Here is a 21,915-nt window from a genome sequence, read left to right on the forward strand (position 1 = left end):
TTTTAATGAACGAAATAATATAACAGTTTTGAAACGATATTAACAGGTATTTCAATACCGGTTCCAACCCCTGGATGACACATCTAATTAAAATTAAAATAGTACATCAATTGATTGCCTACGCGAAATATATTGAAAACTATATTTCAATCAAAATAGATAAACAATTTGAAGTTCAACTAAACATTTGTACAGCATAATTATTGTTAGTCTAATTAAGTAGAGGTATCGACACACAAACTTGGTTTCAATACAATGGGAGTATTATTGAGTTATAACTCTCGAGTCCTCGGGTCCCTCGTTTGATTATAGGTATAACTATTTATGTATTACGTAAGCACCTATGTTGTGTTTTGTGTGTCGCTGGCTCAGCGACCCGAGTGGATCTTGGCCTCCGACACTAGATTTCGCCATTAGGTACCTATAGCTATTTATTATTATATTAAGGTCTCGTGAATACCAGACCACGTCATACCTACTTTCGAGTTATTCGGACACCCAACACGAAATGAATCAGTGAACCGTTTAATTATATTCAAATTCGAAATATTGTGAGGATTGATCTCACCGTTCATATAAATTGACCTACTTCAGCGATGTGGTTCGCTGATCCTCGATTAGTAGCCGCTGCCGGGGGATATCTGTTCAGTTCAATCTCACGTGGCCGGCCTGTTTCCTCCAAACGGTCTCGATGTTGCCAGAATTATAGAGTACTTACTCCATTTCAAATTATTGATGATGTTTTCACTCGATGAAATCTGACTCATTCCCTGTGGGTTAGTTCGAGTAATTACTTTTACAACACTGCGAAATTACCTTCGATACATATTTGGAACCAAACTTTTCCAAAATGAAAACGTCCTTGTAAAAATTGCTAGAAAATACAGAAAACCGTTTAAAGTTTTTATTGTCAAGTTAATCTCATGCCGGAAAAATTATGTCCACCGGTCATAAGCCCCATGTTTACAAAAATAGGTACCTACATGTACATAAGCGGTATTTCCAGATTAGGTATTGTTTACAATCTACCGACCTTTGCCGAAAGAATACAATGACTTGGCCAGACGTAATAAACTATGACCGCTTTTGAAGAGTAAACGAAATAGGTAATTTAATTTACGGCCATTGTATAATGCTACGGCAAAGAAACAGAAACTGGGATTAACTCCTGTTTGTTTTCGTTATCTTTTGCTTTGAAACTGTTTGTCCTTATTGACATGTAGAAACATTTTCCGCATACATGTAACTCGATCCCTATGGTTTATTCGACTTGTTTTAATAACGAGCTGGTAATTAATAGTTAAAATAAATATTGACTTAGAGCAAACGTGATTAAAAATAATATTTCGCAGAAAATTCCATAAATATGAATAATCCTTTGATATATGAAACGTTCGCATTGCTCGTCATTTTTCGAGCTCTCATTTTCATAGAAGCTTCGACCGATTCAATCACAAAGCTTATTTTAAATTGATAGAGAATTCAAACAAGAGGAATAAGAAATTGTACCTATCGAGAAATCGATTAAGTACCTAATTATATTCATATTCGAATCAATCTATTTGAGGAACAGAAAGGTAGACCCTTTCTGCAGGCTAAGCGAACAAGAAATGCCCCCAACGACGGATTTGGTCATTCTTTCAGGTGGTGTACTGGCAGGTCCATAGAACACTCTATGCTTAATATCAGTCCTCAATATTCTTTTGTATTCGAGTTATTCAGGATAATGTAAAATAATCAGTGTATCATTGAAAGTGTCATATTTTGTAAACTGTTCAAGTTAGATTAACCAAACAAAATTATATTTGACAACAATAAAATAGACTACATAATGCATATTTTTAACCTGCATCATGTCCTTATATTTCATTATATTAAAATAAAAAAAAAAAAAAAACATTTTATTTTTCTTCTTATTTTTTTTAACATTTCGCGGAGGTACACCTACAAAAAAAATATACATGAGTAGCCACTAATACCCAGTACATACACATATAAAAATATTTGCATAAATCTTCGTGCGTCATGTCAAAAAAAACATTATCGAACAAGTAGTTACTAGCATATATAAATAAAGTGCCAGTGCAGTGTGAAGATAAGTTAGTACGTAGGTATACAATCTCTTCTAATAAACCTAATATCTGGGAGACCGAGCTTTGCTCGGAAAACATTAAAAAAACTCAAAAATGCGCGTTTTCCCAGAGATAAGACCTAGCTAAATCAATTTATCGCCCCCGAAAACCCCCATATAGCAAATTTCAACGAAATCGTTAGAGCCGTTTCCGAGTTCCCCAAAATATATATTACGAGCAAAGCTCGGTCTCCCAGATATTAGGTTTATTAGAAGAGATTGTATACCTACATACTAACTTATCTTCACACTGCACTGGTACTTTATTTATATATGCTAGTAACTACTTGTTCGATAATGTTTTTTTTTTGACATGACGCACGAAGATATATGTAAATATTTTTATATGTGTATGTAGTGGGTATTAGTGGCTAGTCATGCATATTTTTTTATAGGTACCTCCGCGAAAGTAAAAAAAATGAGAAGAAAAATAAAATGTTTTTTTTTATAATGAAATATAAGGACACGATGCAGGTTAAAAATATGCATTATGTAGTCTATTTTATTGTTGTCAAATATACATTTCTTTGGTTAATCTAACTTGAACAGTTTACAAAATATGACACTGTCAATGATACACTGATTATTTTACATTATCCTGAATAACTCGCAAACAAAAGAAGATCGAGGACTGATATTAAGCATAGAGTGTTCTTAGGACCTGCCAGTACACCACCTGAAAGAATGACCAAATACGTCGTTGGGGGCACTTCTTGTTCGCTTAGCCTGCTAGAGCCTTTTATGCTTGTATTATATGTATGTATTGCTGTGACGCATTTTAAATAAAAAAAACTCTAGCCAGACTACAACTTATAGATTTTAGATTTACGTACATCTATTTAGGTATTTCATAATCTGGTGGCAGTCACAAACGTACCCTCTGTACTTAATCGAAGCCATTCGAGGCATTTTCGACACATCATCATATACTAATCGTACATATGCTATAGTATCTATTCGTAAACGTTTGTCAAAACTAACAAACCGTTAATAATAGTTTGTCCTTTTGTAGTCATTTTGACATTTCGTTAAGTAAATAATGTATCGATGGCGAGGACAGTACTTACAATATTTTTTTCTATGAAAGATTATTTTGTATAATTTAAAATTTTAATTTATTATGCGCTATGATACCGCTAGAGTCAGTCCATGAAAAGCCTGCAGCGGATTTGATAGCCCACGCAGTGCACGTGTTATTTTAAACGTCAAACTTCTATGAAATTATGACGTAACTTACCTATAAATGACACTTGCACTGCGTGGGCTATCAAATCCGCTGCAGACTTTTCTTGGTCCGACTCTAATAATAAGCACGTAGTAAATAGCGCAGTCGTACATTATTAGTAGTGAACGTTCGTAAGTACCGTGAGACTATCTGTGCCGTAATTTTATACCATCAACGATCGTTATATATAACAAGCAGCGTCCGGTACATCGACATTCAAAATTTGGTTACCCATGGGCGTTATCTGGTCGAAATAAACGCAGCTATGAGCATTTCTTTTGATGCAAATGCTTTTTCCTTTGCTATGCTATGAATGATAACGAAACTATCATTTGGCAAAATAAAGAGATGTTTACAAAACAACATTGTGGACTAAATCGGAAATACCTACATTAAATTTTATTTATTTTAAGGGGAGATATGCCATCTTCTGGCATGCGCCTGTTGGTATTTTGGCCCAGGTAATTCCAATTAGATTTTTACATAATTTTCTATTTATAACTGTATTTTGAACGATTTCAGGAGACTGGGAGATGCTAAACATAGTGGTTGTGTAATAACAAACCGCTTAATTCGTTTTGGAACACTTTAAACGAAACTATATTATTAACAACCAATTAGTCATAGTCATAGTATATTCATAAACAATTTTCATTGAGTTTGAAATTAATTACATATAAATTTTCTCATCTATATGTCGTAGGCCGATCGTACGATCAGGCAGATCGTAATGTTCCTGTGTAATGTTTTGACGATAGTCACATCAAACCAATATATAGGTAGGATAGGTTCGTTAGGTTGCTTCAGATGCCCGAAGGGCAAACTGCCCAGAAATAGTGGCCCCGCGTAGCGGGGCTCCGTCGACTCAGAGAACGAGTCAAAGATTTTCACGTTTCACGATATGCCTAGGAATTTCACGATATGCCTGATCTTACGATCTGCCGCCGACATATATACATAAACAAATCTTATAAAATACTCATAAGTCATAACAAAACATACAAAACATCAAATTAAATACACTTTAAGAAATAATAATAAATAAACAAAAAAATATAATGTCATGAACAATAAATATTGAAATAAAATTTCAATAAAAGGAAAATTAAAATTTAATTACCTACTTTATAAAAACAGACAATGTGTTAAATAAAGACACGGAGATAGTGCCAAATATATGTATACTTACACGACATTATTGCCCATGCATCAAGGTAATGTGTACATGTTTTTGGCACATTGTCCTTTTCCGATATTTAATTTAAATTTAATACCTTGTAAGTAAAATGGAAGAAATTGATTTTATTATTATTAATTGATTTTATTAGTTAGGCATTATATTTATTTATTATCAAACTACACAACGGGACTTAATCGCGTATTTAAGTCTTCTCCGAGACCACGGTGACAACGCCGTCCTCGAAACGTCGGAGGTAAATCTTAAAACTTAAATACGCGATTAAGTCCCGTTGTGTAGTTTGATAATGTTTAATAATCGTGAAAGCTTAAATCAGTGTTTTATATTTATTTATTTATTTATTTAAACTTTATTGCACAAAACATAAAAATAATGTACAAATGGCGAACTTAATGCCTAATGGCATTCTCTACCAGTCAACCATCGGGCCAAACAGAGACATGTAAAAATGGTGCAAGGAGAACAGAGGCATTTATTAGAACATTGAAAAACAACTGAACAACTAATAATTCTGATAAACTACATATAGAATACACATACACAAATAAAAATACTAGAATATATATAACTAATATTCTACTACATATTTCATACATACTCATAATATATAATGATGGACACTACTCGAACTCTTGTTTCAGCAGATACTTATTATAGTTAGTTGTAAGCACAGCACAGAGCATATTTTACATAAAGCGTACAGATTATACAGAAAAATTGACGTAGGCACTCGTACTTTCTTTTCAGTACTTTACATTTCCATAGCGCCTTTCCGTTTCCCATTCCAATGGTTTTCCAACATAGAACTCTTTCGTGGCGAAAGAGGGCTCTCCTCGATTGCTGGTGTAGTCTTGTTTCAGGTTTTCATTGGACGAAACTGTTTTCAATGCATCATAAGCTATTCTGAAGGTGAAGAATATAATAAGATCAAAACCGGATATTAGTGTGAAGCCGAGCATCAGACTGAGTAGGCCGCCGAACGAAGCTAAAAAAAACTTATTGTTTATAAAAGGTGTCAATTTAATCCTAGGTTACTCGTAGGTACAGTCAGCAAGACAGGTGATAGTTTGAATATCTACACAATACTTAGTTACACTGTGAAACTAGGTAAAATAACAACATACCAGTTGTTTTGACATGATTCTTAATTACACTTGTAAAGTTGTGGTAATATTCCTGGTGCTCTTGATTGCCATATTCGAAATCTTAATAAAATGCTTCTACACAGCAGTTATAAAGCGTTGTAAGACAATGTCTAACAAGGACACAACATTGCTTAATATAACACTATTGTCAAAAATCTCATTAAAAAATTGAATTCTTATTGAGAATTTTTAAATTGTTACTCTGAATATCATGGTCGGAGGCTTGTTGGTAACGTCTACTATATAGTTATTATATAGTTATTATATATCATCGAAGAAATTTGTGCAGCTAATATAATTGAAATAGAGCTTCACTTACAGGTAAGTTCGTTTAATTTCCAATTATTTGTGACGTCCCACGGGAAAAGGTACATTATGCTTATGAATTTTAAAACATCTTTAGCATTTTTACGCAACGGTTAAGTATAATATTGAAAAGGACAATTATCGGTTTTTTTTTTTGCATGATATTGCTAATCAACGTTGGATTTTGATACGGTGATAGATAGCAATAAAATAATCTTAAATTTAATTATAAAATAAATATCATGTGGATTACTAAACGTCTTATTATTAATATGAAAGAATCAATGAGTTTTTTAGGGTTTTGATTGTGGGGGTTTCCCCCACATTATAATCGTTCCATTCAAACAAAAGACAAATATTTTTATTACAGCTTATTGATGGCTTTATCCACGTGATAAAACAAGTTTCACCTTTTTGACACCTGCGATTAAAGACTGTAACATTATCGGTGTTACGTACCTAGATAAATGCGACCACTAGCACGGGCTAAATCAATGTAGGTAATTCCGACAGGTGTTTACTTTTAATCAAAATCAAGAGATTCAACAACGATACAATACCGCGTTCCTTATCATCAATTTACCTTCATGTCTTTATTTTGGTTCTTTAAGAACCATCCTTAAATCTTAGTTATGAAGGTATTATGTTTGACCTATTCAAGATCGTGAACACATGGCTTATGTATTGCTCCTCTTGGTTATTTCTTATGCATTTTATTATTTTTAATATGCTAGATAGAAAAGGATGGTTAATAAAATACTTAGCGTAGAAAGAATTAGGCTTTAATTTGCGGATGTGCTAATCTACGAAATGGGTATAACGTGCTAGTCAATCAGTGCTAACTTGCTAAGTAACCCGCTATACTAGGACTTGCGCATTTTTTGCTTGCAATTTTTATTAAGGTTCCACCCTCCCAACGCGAAATAGTTATTTACGATACAAGTGCGTAAAAGAGAAAATTCCAAACGAGAGGCGATAAATTACTCATTCGCACATGTATCGTACAACGTTTTACAGTAGGTAAATATGGCCCTTTAAACTTTTGACATACGCGCGGAAAGTGCTGTTTCCCGCATTAGTGCAGGAAAATAGGACCATATGTACCTACTGTAAATACTTTTATAATCGTGTTAAAATCTTTAAAGGTCTTTCTATACATACGAAGCAAATGTATGTGTAAGTTTTTACCCTTAAAACTTTGTAAAAATAGCTTCATAGGTCATAGGTGTTTTTCTCGATTAGGTTTTTTTTTGTATTCTGCTTACCTACTTACTTTTAAACAACCCAAAAAATGTAACAATACATACGTATAAGTGCCACAGTGAACCAATAAACCCGAGCAAATATTAAAAATACGCAATTCCAGCCAAAAGACCTGCCATGTTTGATGACATAATGTTAATTTAATATCATTGTTATACAACGTTTTATAATATAACTGCTGTGTGAAATGTGATGTGTGAGTGCACTTTTATATAGTGTTGAAATTGCGAGTATGTATAATATTTATTAAGAAGCATACAATAAATCTATCGTCAGACGCATACGAACCGAGAATGTTTTGCCAGTTTAAATAAACATCTCGCCGGTATCTGGTCGAGACCAAGTCGTTGAAGAACACATTCAGGAGCGAGCGGTTGTCCAAATTGACGTCGTTACTGAAACATAACAGACTCTGTGAGCTAAACAATAGGAGCTACACTCACTCCGAGGGCGTGTAATCAACTAAAATGAGCAGCTAATGAACACTGCTACGTGTCACCTGTAACATACATTCATTACCGTATACTGTGTCAACCAACAATGTGAATAATTAGGTATAGTTTATGCCAAGGATTCTAAATGTTAGCTAATCTATATCAGTTGCGTAGAAAGCTACTTTGTGAAAAAAGAAAGGCATGAGTAATTATTTTTGTATTTTTTATTTTTTCACTAAGTCACGGACGGACAAATAGACGTACAGAGAGCAGGGATTTTGCGTGGACACAACATGAATGGAATTCATTCAAGTTTAAGCTACCGCAGCATCCGAACGTCACCTTAAAGAAAGCACTTTTGCAGCTGTGTGCGCATGCCGCAACTGTGAGAATTCCTAGTTAACTACGGATCCCTAAAAACGAAGGTATTCATGAAAGAGGTATTTACAAAAATGCGATCCCATTCAGTTTGGCTTGCTTTGCTAGTATGCCCAGAGCCACTTCCAAAGGGTAGTCGTAATGCTCGCACTCTGGCAAGCAATGCATAACGTTGTCTGGCTCGGGCTCGCTTTCGTTTGTTGATCCTACAACAATAAAGCCTTTTTTATACACCAGCCTGTCCGATTTCTAAGATCAAGTTCACCATTGTATTACTATGGCGTACTTGATCTTAAAAAAGCAGACAGGCTATACCGATATTCAAATTGAGTAGAGAAGACTACCATAAAAATATGAATGTTCACATTAGATTTTTTTAACAAAACCCTTTAAATTACATATTATTTTTTCTAATATGTGGCTTTCCATCAGAGAAGGGTCCTAATGCTTAATGTGCAATAACCAAAGATGACCAACCATGATGATCGGTAGGTACCTAAAATACATACAAGTAGGTACAGTCAGCAGCAGAAGTTGTTAAGCGGGCCATGTGTTCAAAATGGTCTTGACGCGACTTTATTGTTAAGAGAATAAGAGCGTGTCAAGGTAATTTTGAACACCTCGCACTTTTAGCAACTTCTGCTGCTGACTGTAAATACGTTTAGCATCGGAGGGCAGTTGCTAAGTTACTAACCTATTTTTTCTAAGCAGTCCAAGTCCTTAAAATTACATTTTCGATGATCATCTGAAAGCAAAGTAGGATAATCTTTATACATAATAAGTACTTAAATCTCAGTGTACCTACAATGTGTAAGAGGAGGTGTAAAAACTATAATAAAAAAACCGGACAAGTGCGAGTCGGACTCGCCCGCCGAGGGTTCCGTACTTTTTAGTATTTGTTGTTATAGCGGCAACAGAAATACATCATCTGTGAAAATTTCAACTGCCTAGCTATCATGAGATGTTTATGAGATACAGCTTGGTGACAGACAGACCGACAGACGGACAGAGGAGTCTTAGTAATAGGGTCCCGTTTTGACCCTTTAATACAGTAATTTTATACATTTCGCGTTTGCGTTAAATCCGGTAGTTCTGATTTTTTGCAGACGTGTTTATGATGTTGGCCCAATGAATAATACAAGTTTGTGACTTCGAGCGCCTAACGCAACTTTGTCAAATATCGGAAATCTGCGAAAATTTCGGTTTTCTTTTCGATTCGGGCGATTATAACCCTAAAGGACTAGTTTTTGATAGTGCCTTCTCAGGACGTTTTTAAAGTGGACAAAATTTGCTACAATACGAGACTAGAATAATTGTCTCTGTACATCTAGTAGTTTCCGAAATAAAACCTTACAAAATTTAGTAGGGTAAGTACATAAGTGCTGTGAGTACGCACTTTTGTCTCAGGCAATGCAGCTTGGCACGATTGTTCCTAAGGTCAAACAAAGCTGATTTGGCCAGGTAGCTTGAGATCGTACCGTGCCTACCCCCCAAAAAGGGAGGCGCAAGGGTCGGATCACCAGGTCCAATCTATGCTATATTTCTTCCTGCTCTTAGCAACTAGGGCAAGTAATATATCATTATCATATAATTTAGGGATTCCTTATTCTATAAAGTATCACTTCAAAGCAGGCAGTCATACATTTTTTTGAAAAATATGTAGCGGATTGAGTGAGGATTTTCATAGAAATGTAACTATGGCCAAAGTCAAAGCTTAAAAAGGATAAAAAAAAAACACTTAACTTGGCGTTTTAAAAATATGAATATAATATTCTCGTCCTTAAATTATATGAAAATGATATATAACTTGCCCTAGTTGCTAAGAGCAGGAAAAAATATAGCATAGATTGCACCTGGGGAGGCGACCATTTCCCCCCCTTTTTTGGGAGGTAGGCACGGTACGATCTCGTGTCTACCGGCTCATATCAGCTTTGTTTGACCTTAGAAACAATTGTGCCAAGCGGCATCGCCTGAGACAAAAGTGCATACTCACTGCACTTACTTAGCCTACGAATACAAGTTCGAAAAAATTATAAACTTTGAAAGGCTTTGTCTCGGAAACTATTAAATGTACAGAGACAATTCTAGTCTCGTACTATAGCCAATCTAGTCCACTTTAAAAACTCCCTGAGAAGGCACTATCAAAAACTAGTCCTTTAGGGTTATAATCGCACAAATCTAAAAGAAAACCGAAATTTTCGCGGGATTTTCGATATTTGACAAAGTTGCGTTCGGCGCTCGAAGTTACAAACTTGTATTATTCATGGGGCCAACATCATAAATAAGTCTGCAATAAATCAGAACTACCGGATTTGACGCAAAAGACCCAGGTTACAATATTCGACAAAGTTACTGTTGGAAAAATGAAAACTTTAACGAATTCCGAACGAAAGTATCATATTTGAAGACATATTTTCGAAAACATGTCATAAATGTGCGTTTCTTTTATTTTTTGCCTATTTTATATATTGTGACCTTTTTTGCCACTTTTGTGTTATTTATTATTTATTATTCTAGTCAGGATCGCGAGCTCTTTTCATCCTTATAGGATAAAAAAAGTGTCCTTAAATTTCCATACATTTTTCAAACTTTCCTTTTTGTTATCGCCATACAATGTGTATGGGTAAATGGTAACACAATAGGAAAAAACTCTGTGACATTTTCTTATCCCATTAGAATCAAAAGAGCTCGAGATTCTGAGTAAAAATAACACAAAAGTGGCAAAAAAGGTCACAATATATAAAAATGGCAAAAAATAAAAGAAACGCTCAAATAGGCAAATTTAACAACTCAACAATCAACTTAACACATCACAATAAAAAGAATCTACATAGGTAGGCGCCGAACCACCGATAAGTGAAATAGCAATTGAAGTAAAATTATGAGCTAACCTGTAGTTGGAAAGTAGAATGGCAAACAATCACACGTTTTCTTAATGTACTGCACCTTCTTGAAAGCCATACAATTATGGTAAGAGTAGTGGCGGAACTGGCTAATTTGAAGCTGAAATAAGTCAATTTATTGATCACATAAGTATTTTCCTATGATACATTGACGTAGTTATTGATGTTGATATCATATCAAATCAAAGTTAATTGAATAAAGGTAGCACTGAAAGCTTTTAGCAATCGTTACCTACATAAAGGCAATCGCTCTCAGTAATTTCAGGGCTGTAACCGCGAAAATCGAATTTCGCAAATTGCGGGCATCTTTTTCTGTCACTCTAGTTACGCCTTCCTTGGAGTAAAAGAGAAAGATCCCCGCAATTTGCGAATTGGGGTATTCGCGGTAGGCCCTGGGTCATGTATTTTAACAAGGTATTTATATGGGTTGCCATACTTTAAAAGGTGATTATACATATAAAATGTATAATTGCGGCACATTGGTGCTAATTTTAACAAACTTGCGTGTTTATCACGTATCACAGCAAAAGGAGTATAATATATTATGAAGATAATTTTTGTTTTAGTTAAGTGATTGTACCTGTGACTTACCTAGGTATAGAATTTTTTATAATGATTTTGTAAGAAAAATATTTATGTCAACTTATTCTGAGTGACTCTGAGTACAAGTCATAGTAAACAACTTTTACTATGAAGGCAACCTCCAACTCACGGAAATATACATATGTAATGTCGGCTGTACACACTCGTTGAGAACCTCCTCGTGCACGAGTGTGGAGAGAGCTTCGACACTGCTCTGATACAATCGGAGAAGCGCGAGACTAGACAAGTAAGAGCGAGACGAGAAGGGAGCAGCATATATACACACTCGTTCTTGGCCTGACTCGGGGTCTCTCGACGAGTGTGCACAACCACAACCCCTTAATATGTCGAAATGTATGTAACAACTGTTTTTTTTTTTGTAGAATACATTATCAAACCATTATCAGTGAAACTCAATCAGTATGTACTGTATAGGAATCCCAAGTTAGGGCTCGGTTACACGTACCGAGTAGAGTGGCGAGACAGTAAAACGAAGTATGGAATTTTTACTCGGCCGAGTAACAATTTCATACTTCGTTTTACTAAGCTGTTTCGCCACTCTACTTACTCGGTACGTGCGATCCTGGCATTAGTGACGATGGTAATGGATGTTTCCATGCCGTGTGCAAGATGTAATTTTAAAATACATATGGCGTCTCATTGTTTAAAGAAACACACAAGTATAGGTACGCAAACATTTCTATATAAACATACATATTATAGAATAATACTTAACTAGCAAGGTAATCCAATCAATGGAAGTTAGAAGTACTTCTTTTCATTAGAATCAATTAGTATCGGACGTACCTATCGGTTGATTTGGGCAGATAGCGGGATTGATTTTTAAATAGATTAAAATCTATATTCAGATTTGCGTCAGTAAAGTGCGTCATAGTATTTCTAATCGTCAATCGATATCAGATCTTGATATTTCTGAAGTAAAAAAAGTGAAAATTGTCTGTAGTAAATGGAACGAAGTAGAAAGATGACGTACCTACTTACGTAACGGTGAAATTATAACTTATTCTAGGGTATACTACCATAGTATAAAAACAAAGCAGACGTTAGAATATCTGCTCAGCGTTTATCACCTTAGTTTAAAGCTTGGTGTCCCCGCCATAAAGCATATTGTCCATATTTGTTTCGATCGTCGTCCCTACACTTATGGCAACCCTAAGCCGCGCTACAACTTTCAAAAATTCTAACATTTACAAAATTGGTACACTGACATCACAATACATGTACAGTCAAGGTATTAAATATCGACACGGATAAAGTGCCAAAAATATGTAGGTACGCAATACCTTAATTTATGGGCAATAAGATCGTATAGTTAGGTACCTAATACCTATACATATTCTTGGCGCTTTGTCCATGTCGATATTCAATACCTTGACTATGATAACTAAATGACATCATTTAGATATCATTCTGATATCAGTTTGCGTTCGAATAGGCCTGTCATTATACTTGTTACCTCGTCGTTGTAGTAGCACTGCCGCCGTTCCGGCATAAAGGACTTGATGCCAGGCGTTGCATATGTGCGTTCGGGCGACAGCGATATGAGCACCTCCGTGGACGGGTTCACCATGCGCGCCTGCGAGTCCAGGTCCGGCAAGTTGTACGAGTCATCTATCAACACCTGCCCATAACGTTACACTTGAGAATATCTCCAGCTACCACGCTACATACAGGTTTATTCACTAGTCGTGAACATAACCAACCATACACACTCAGTAAATGTTAATGGACCGTTCACCATCGTATATAAGTAAAACACTAACAAGGTTTCCATGTTTTTAACTTTTTTGCTAAGGACAAATTTAATTAATTATAATCATGGTCACCCTGCGACATCTAATTAGCGAGGTTAAAACCTGTTTATCTGTTGTGACAGGACTTTGATTATGAAGAAATTAATTGTCATTATTGAGTGCGATTTTTTACTCTTTACACTGCGGATACGATGTTTCATTTAGTAAGAGTAAGACTCTGATCACATTCAATTTGACATTCGTGATGACACTGATGACTGATGAATAAAATATTATCATCAAGATGTAGTTCATAATCGATACCCTTCGTATTTTCGCGGAAACGTTCGTATTTGTCATGCTACTTCAGTCAACGTTAGCATTTTTTGTACCGAGACTGACTGAAATAGCAAGACACGTTCGTACGTTTCCGTGAAAACACGAAGGAAAACAATTATGCACTACATCGTATGTATGTAACTGTTACTTTGGCGGGGTTGCGCACGGCCAGCAACACGCGCAGCACAGACGTCGACCCTGCGCGCTGTAGGGACAAAAATTTAGCACTTCCGTTTTCGATTTACGAACATAATCAATTGTTTGAAAAATATCAAGTAGGGATTAGTTATCAATAGGAACTTAGGTATCTACATGTTTGAAAGTATCATGATTTGCTGTACGTAAATATTTACGCCACCTAGTCACTGATGATTCAAAGGCAATGCGAAGGTGCTTAATAATCAGATTAGATCCAATAATCGGATTGTAGCATTGATATTATTGTAATGTGTTTTTTAACTTCCTCGTCTGAAGTGATAAATAATACTGGACAATTAGAATATTGACAACGGTTGTATTTAAATCAAAGCTGATAGGATTTATTTAGGTTTGGTTAGTTTTCAGGGTTCCGTACATACTTACCTTAAAATGTTTAAAACTAAATCCTTACTTATAGGATAACTTGTGTTCCTATCTGTTCGTCTATCATACAGGCAATTCGCTAGTGAGCGGGGTATGGTGAGTAGGTACAGACATATAACACGCACCAGCGCGCCCCGCGAGGCCACCGCGGAGCTGTAGTAGTCGTCAGGCGCTGTGTTGATGAGCACGGTGAGCGCGGTATGGTGAGTACAGACACACAACCCGCACCAGCGCGCCCTGCGAGGCCACCGCGGTACTGTAGTAGTCGTCAGGTGCTGTGTTGATGAGCACGGTGAGCGCGGTATGGTGAGTACAGACACACAACCCGCACCAGCGCGCCCTGCGAGGCCACCGCGGTGCTGTAGTAGTCGTCAGGTGCTGTGTTGATGAGCACGGTGAGCGCGGTATGGTGAGTACAGACACACAACACGCACCAGCGCGCCCTGCGAGGCCACCGCGGAGCTGTAGTAGTCGTCAGGCGCTGTGTTAATGAGCACGGTGAGCGCGGTCTGGTAGCCGCAAGAGGCTACGCGGCGTGGCGCCACCTGCTTGCCTAACTCGTTGGTCCTGTTCACAGAATAATTATAACTTAACATTCGCAGTTGCGTAGAAAACAAGTAGCAATTAAAAGCATTGTATTATGTGTAGAGTTAAAGGTGACTCAGCTCAGGCAAGAAAGCACATCAAATTGTATGAAAGCATCTCATAACAGTCAGTCAGATTCATATAATATGTATTCTCATTTCTTTTATTGGTTTTATTTTCTTTTCCTTTTGTAAGAATTTGATATGTTTTCTGAAAGAGCTACCGTATTTGTATAAAATTATGTACTCACTGAGTATAATTGCATGAATTCTATAGTAATTTAAATTGTATTTTTCTTAATTACTCGTAATGCATGTTAATTATAAGATGTAATAATGTTTTGAAAAGATGTGTCCCGCCGAGTTTGTTGCCGGTCCCATATTGGGATACCCTCCTCCAATTGAGGGGGGATTTAAATCTTCTCGGGGCAGAGGTGTACGGTTGGAGCCGGTAAAGGTTTATTTGACGTTCATAAGCGCATTGTAATATGCCTACTTGAATAAACTATTTTTTATCTTTTTTTTTAAAAAGAATCGCTACGGTAAACAGTCTTTCACTTACTGCTGGCCGCTCAATGAAAAACGAACAAAAATGAATATTCAGTAATTTCTACCACATTCTTTCTTCTACTTACGCATGCAATGTGTTGAGAGTGACGTTGACCGCAAAGTAGTTGAACGCGCAGCACAGGTTGAGCTGCGTGAACACCTGCTGGAAGAGCATCTCGCAGCGGTACACGGTGTTCTTCCACATACAGCGCTGTACCAACTGGCCACAAGATGACACTGGAGACATCTGGAAACGTGCAGGGAAAACTACATGATATACGTATACTTACATTACATGATATGATATGGAACATATACGAGTATAGGCGCTAAAAGTCTTGTTCACTATATACGGTGGCTAAAAAATAATTGAATTCCCGTTGCCAGGGAGGTTTAGAGATTATACTGAGCAACTTTTACTATGGGACCAACACCGTAAACGCGAAAAAAAAAATTACCCTCCCATAGAAAATGGACCAGCCAAAATGTATGAAACAGACAAATTTTTGTTTCGCGAGATCAGGGTTGGTTCCATAGTAAAAGTTGCTCAGTATAATCCCAAAACCTCCCTGGCAACGGGAATGAGTTACTTTTTAGCCACCCCGTATAATGCATATAACGCGCCATTTTCAATATCGGCGCTTATTGCCTTATCTGTCATGTGACTAATTATGGCACAAAGAAATCGACGCAATCGTTCACATTTGCTGTTGTTAAACGCACTTAGTTTTAATTTGTTATGAATTTTTGCTAGGTTTTATATCGGTTACTTACGTGTAGCATTACGTATATGTATAACACACACACAGATAAGAACCTAATAGTACCTATTCACGATCCTGCTCGGAATGTCAAAAGCAGGCAGAAGCTAGGCTTATAAATCTTCTACCTATATATTAATTCCTAGAGATAAAAGTAATATACATTAGGTAGGTCAGGTATCACTTATATTGATAAGTCTGTGTACGAAACTCTTCGAGCCAGAGAACGTCTAAAGTGCTTCTCAGAATTTGATTGAGTGAACAGATGTTTACGGGCGAGTATTTAATGAGATTACATTACAACCTACTTAAGTACTTTTATGAAAAAAGTCACTTATATTTTCACAAGATTTTCACGGTTCTTCCTTGTAATTTATATTGTACGAAAAAAAAAAATACGCAGAGATTTTTTTTCTAATAAGTAATTAACTGAATTTAATTAAGAATACCGACCACTTTATATTTTATTATAAACTTAAATTATCTCGTTTAACGCTTTATATTGCGTGTTGAAAGATCGCTTGTTAGAATCATCTTATTTGTTAAAATGACTATCGATTGACTAATAAAAAATTGTAATGATTGAATAAAAAATTATTGATATTTTATGAACAATTAAACGACTTACACTTGCAAAAAGTGTTTCTGTTGTAATTTTATTGAGATCTAGCACATCTTGCAGCTTGCTCAACATCAATTTTTGTGTGTCGTTGGCTTGGAACGAGGAATGGAGGAGGGGAGCCCAGCGGAGGTACTCGAACACATTCTCCGCGGTGATGTTCGGAGGGAGGCTCCTGAAATATACGCAAGGAACTAATATCCTCTATCGGCCCAATTCGAACAATGCTTATAAGATGTCACAGCGATACGATACCGATCTGTCAGCGTCAAAAGTGACGTTTTTGGTTGAATAAATGTCACTTTTGACACTGACAGATCGGTATCGTATCGCTGTAACATCTTATAAGCATTGTTGGAATTGGGCCGATTGGGTAGAAGGGTCGTGACTAGGCACCTTTCCAATATTTATCGCCCGTGACACCGTTATTTAATAACATTAATAACTGAGTGCGTAGCCAACGCGCTCCGTAGCGAACGAAACGCAACTGTCACTGTCGCACTAATAAGGAAGAGTGATTGAGAGAGACGACTACGATACGCTAACGCTAACGGAGCGTTACCGATTGCCACGTTGGCTATGCGGCCTGAACCGTCAGCTGAGGATGACTTTCAATTAAATGTTTATATGCGCTCCTTCAAGTTACTTTCATGTTCTCACCAGACATGAAAGTAAATGTGTCCTAAATATCATATATCTGAACTATAAATACGTAAAAATCCTGAAAACAAGGAGGAGTCAGCAGCAGAAGCGGCTCAACTGGCGACGACGCGTGCGAATGATCTAACTACAATTTTATGATCAAGATAATAAGAGCGTTTAGATAACTACTTCTGCGTATAGAAACATGATTCACCCCCTTAATATGTTATTGCCTAACTACAGATACCGACACATTTGCGGCGAACTCCTTTGCCGCTCTCCGAGAAATGGTATTCAGATCGCAAATAGTGACAGCTGGAAATGGCACGTCCCAGACGGGACCGTGAGTGCTCTCGATCACCTGCAAAAGCAATATATCAAATATATATACCTAATACTCGTATATATATATTTCTGTCTATTAGATTAGGACACATTCGTACCTATACATATAGCACAGTATGGGCTGATTTAGACGATGCGAGAACTCGCATGCGAGTTTCATACCATTGCGGGTTTTGTTCGGTCGGGTGAATTGGACGTAACCAACAGTCCGCAATGTAACTAAAATCACACGCGTGTTCTCGCGCCGTCTAAATCAGCCCTAAGGGTAAATATCCATCAGATCGATTGGTCACGTTTCTATGAGAGCTCCTATACCAAGATGACAATCGTACATCGACAAACACGTGACTATTTTTTATTTAAGTTATTAGGCCCCCTATATTGATTGATTTCGATTGGTTGATTATTCCTCGCGCACACTTACCACGCTTATTATCTCTAATAGTGGATGATTACCCTACGGACTAATATGAATGATCGTAAATGTCCGAACATTTAAAAATTCTCGCACACGTACGCTACCTAAGCCTAACAACTTATGCAAGGCGCGCATAGAGCGCGAAATCTCCATGAGACTATTTATAGGGTGAGAGTTCCCGGCGCATTCACCAGAATTGGAGCCCATTTTCCGAATTTATTTTAGTCGCGGCAGTCTGTCAAGGTCGCGCATTATGCACCATTGTCCTTGTTAGTGGTTCATGAAGCCAAATTATGGTGATTCGTATTATTTATATTTTTAATGGTGTCTAGAATAATATTTACTTAATTAATTAAACATTATTCTATATAAGTAAGATTCTACAAATAGGAATATTTAGGGTCTATTACTACAGCCTTGATAATATCCTGCCCTCCTTTTTCTTAAGAAATTAGTTAACGTTTACTTTGTTACTGAATAAATATAATAAATGAATTACCTACCGTGACGATAGGATTCCGAGCGTACCAACGGTAGGCGGTGACGACGAAGTAAGCCGCAACGCCGACGCTCAAAACCACCGCCAGCGCCCACAGGCTTCTACAGAACATCGCCTTAATGATCACCTTAATCAAATTGATATATTTCCATCGAAACAACACAGACATAACCATTTCGGAAAGTTGGGATTACACAACAAAATAAACATGACATGTAAAGAAGACATTAGACAAAGTCGATATCAAAACATATTTATGTAATTTTCCTAGCGCCACTTGCACCATCCCACTTAACCCATTAAACCGTTAACCCAGTGTCAAATTGGACTGGTAACCATGGTAACTCCAGGTTTAACCGGTTATCCCCGGGTTAGTGGAATGGTGCAAGTGGCGCTTAATCCATTTTTAAAGGTAGGTACCTACTCCTTGCATATTAAACTGCTACGTCTACATAGCCAGCAAAAACGAATAACTGAGGGAATGGTCATAATTATATCTGACAAATAAGGTAAAAGTGCTAGTGCTCGACATGCTAATGCCCAATAGATGACACCTTGCTGTCACCTCTATTGACAATGACTTAAGTTTCAAGATGACATGAACTGGGACCGCATCGAGCACCAGTACGTTTACCTTATGGTACCTACATTTCAACGTTAAAACGATGTTATACGTGTAGGCATTTGTTTTCTGTTGTTAGACTCTGTTCGGAAAGAGAAGAGTCGTGGAATGTATTGAGCCCCATACATTCCACGACTCTTCTCTTTACGCACAGACTCTATACTTTATTGCTCGCGGTCTAGCTATTTCGATTAGCCTAGGGTTGCCAGATGGAGGTCGGGAATAATTTGCCTTTTAGATTCTTCTAGCATTTCGTGTGACAAAACCCCAAAATATAAAAAAAAACCTTCTTATTCGCCTCAGACAATTTAAAGTAATGGCCCAAAATAGGTACCTACATAAGTAAAGTAAACAACTTGCAGACTTTCACTCATGACTCTCTCATGACCTCATGAGTGATCTCTTCCAGAAGGAAAATACCTCACTTAAAAAAATAATAGGTAATTGTAAAACAATAGATATACTTACCTTCACTATTACCTAATTCAATAAGTGTGATTGTAACCATACATTATACTTATATTTAATTATTAAATACAAAAGTATAATATTATAATATATACATACAGTCAGCAAAGCTTTGCACCGCTGCATACACGTTTGTATGCAGCGGTGTTTTAAGTTAATAGTTTTGTTGACTGTAGGTACATAAAATGAGCACTAAGTAAAGAAAGTATAACCAAAGACATATGTAACTCCTTCTCTTTGCTACTTGTAACGCTCTGTTAGCAAGTGATTTTCTTTTTCGAAAAAAAAAGAAAGTTCGAAAGATAAAATAACATTGTCAAAAGCATATTCACAATTCACAACTAACTAAATGCCAAATTTTATATATACGTCGAGAACTACACGTACGAACTAAGTAAGTAGGTACTCGTAGGTGTACAAAAATTGAAAATTTAACATTTCAGTTTTTCATCAAGGTAAATCAAAAAATGTAAACAAACCTCTCCGGCATATTAATATCCTCCATAACAATATACTTGTAACCGTGCAAATCTGTTCTGTTGCAAAACTCTACAAATTTGCTAGCTAGGAATCCCCTTTTCGGTGGTTTTTCAAACCAATGGTTCTCGTTTACGGATTCCTTTGCTTTCAGTCCCGTGTCCCCGCCGCCGCCGCCGTAGCGCACCATGGTTAGACCGAAGCTTAAATGAAGTGCTTTGCTCACTTTGTTTCTACAATTACAAAACAACTGAGTAACGTGGGTAAGAGATTATGCAGTCAATTAATATGGTACTACACAATAAAGAGTCTAGATTTGTGAACAAGTTAAACCCATGAATTTAGTACAGACGGAAATATTGCAGGTCGCGTGCACGTCTATTGCGCGCTTAAAGTGACGAATGGTCGTGAAACGTCAACTATTGAACACACGAGCCAGTAATTATAAACAAGCATAGATCTCCAAATTAGATATGCAAGCTCAAACAAATGTCGTTTAGGCCCTGGCCCCAATTTCACCACGGTGACAGGTGCGACGATTATAAAATGTCACTGTTGCTGACGTTACAATCATCCTTGGGCTACGGTTACCGCTTACCATCGGGCGGGCCGTATTCCTGTTTGCCACCATCATTGTATTATTTAAAAAAACTTTATTAGGTATATCGGCAAATAGTGAAGTTTATGATGATGATGATGACAATTGTCACAAGATTTAAGAGAACTTTCGGTAATTCTTGACAGGAATGAGTTTTTTTCCGGAATTTCGTGACAATTGTCGTGTTTCTTGTGACAATAGGCCTGTTGCAAGTAACAAAGAATCATGGAAATAATGGTTTCAACGAAACATATATGTTACTTAATATGATTCTAAAAAATGGCCCAATCTCAGTATAAACTGAAGGATTATTAATATATTCAATAAAATAAAAGTGCAAAATTCTCCAATCGGCCATTTTTACTGAAACGCCAATCAGAAACGTTCCAAACAGTGACGTCATCAATCCATAACATATTTCTTAGAGCAACATAGACAACCTCATTGACCGAAATCTATACGTGGGCACCAAAGAGTTCGAAAGGTGCAAAAAAATGTTATTTCGCCACTAACCATTTATTACGTCCAAAAAATATTATTACACGATATAAAGTAGATATCTATTTGTTATTATTTAAATAAAATGCTAAATAATACGATATTTCAACAACAAACTTTTTTAATTATTTGGCTGAATGGAACAATCATTGCCATGTTGGCTGTCGTAACTAGAAAAAATGAAAAATTAAAAAGTAAAAGCGGCGTTCGGTGATTTTCACTCAAAATTTACATGTATCTAAATAATTCATCTTAAACTGCAACCGTGTGAGAGTTTTTGTGTAAAATGAGTTATTGTGATAAATTTTTGTAATGTATTTATCATCCCTAATCGTAATATATGGTGCTGAATTAACAATATCATTCGGATTTAAGGGAAATTCGTAACTGTAAGTATGTAAACAATGTCTACCACCCTACCACCAACTAAATGATGACGTCACAAATGGCATGCGAGGCGTTTTCGCGCGAAGTTTAAACTAGCTATAATAAAATGCAATTATCTATGTTAAATCTTATAAGTATAACTGAAATATAGTGTTTTTCGGAACTAATACAAGTGTACCGACGATATTAAAAGGGTTTTCAAAATTTG

At 36.5% G+C, this 21,915-nt stretch overlaps 2 protein-coding genes across 2 annotated transcripts in view; both read right to left on the bottom strand.

Moving 5' to 3' along the window:
• Window positions 1–21,915, bottom strand: part of LOC134803930 (SCY1-like protein 2) — a 383,486-nt gene that overhangs the window by 352,522 nt on the left and 9,049 nt on the right. The window lies entirely within an intron of this gene.
• LOC134803992 (sodium channel protein Nach-like) lies at window positions 5,123–20,669 on the bottom strand. The gene is made up of 12 exons (XM_063776846.1): window positions 20,227–20,669; window positions 18,662–18,758; window positions 17,647–17,756; window positions 16,763–16,928; window positions 15,460–15,620; window positions 14,675–14,807; window positions 13,043–13,207; window positions 10,972–11,083; window positions 8,775–8,825; window positions 8,151–8,286; window positions 7,557–7,663; window positions 5,123–5,539 (listed from the first exon to the last, which is right to left on the bottom strand). The coding sequence occupies exons 1-12, from the start codon at window positions 20,412–20,414 to the stop codon at window positions 5,298–5,300; spliced, it is 1,668 nt and encodes a 555-aa protein (XP_063632916.1). The 5' UTR covers window positions 20,415–20,669; the 3' UTR covers window positions 5,123–5,297.

Source organism: Cydia splendana, chromosome Z (genome assembly GCF_910591565.1).
Source record: "Cydia splendana chromosome Z, ilCydSple1.2, whole genome shotgun sequence".
Classification (NCBI taxonomy): Eukaryota; Metazoa; Arthropoda; class Insecta; order Lepidoptera; family Tortricidae; genus Cydia; species Cydia splendana.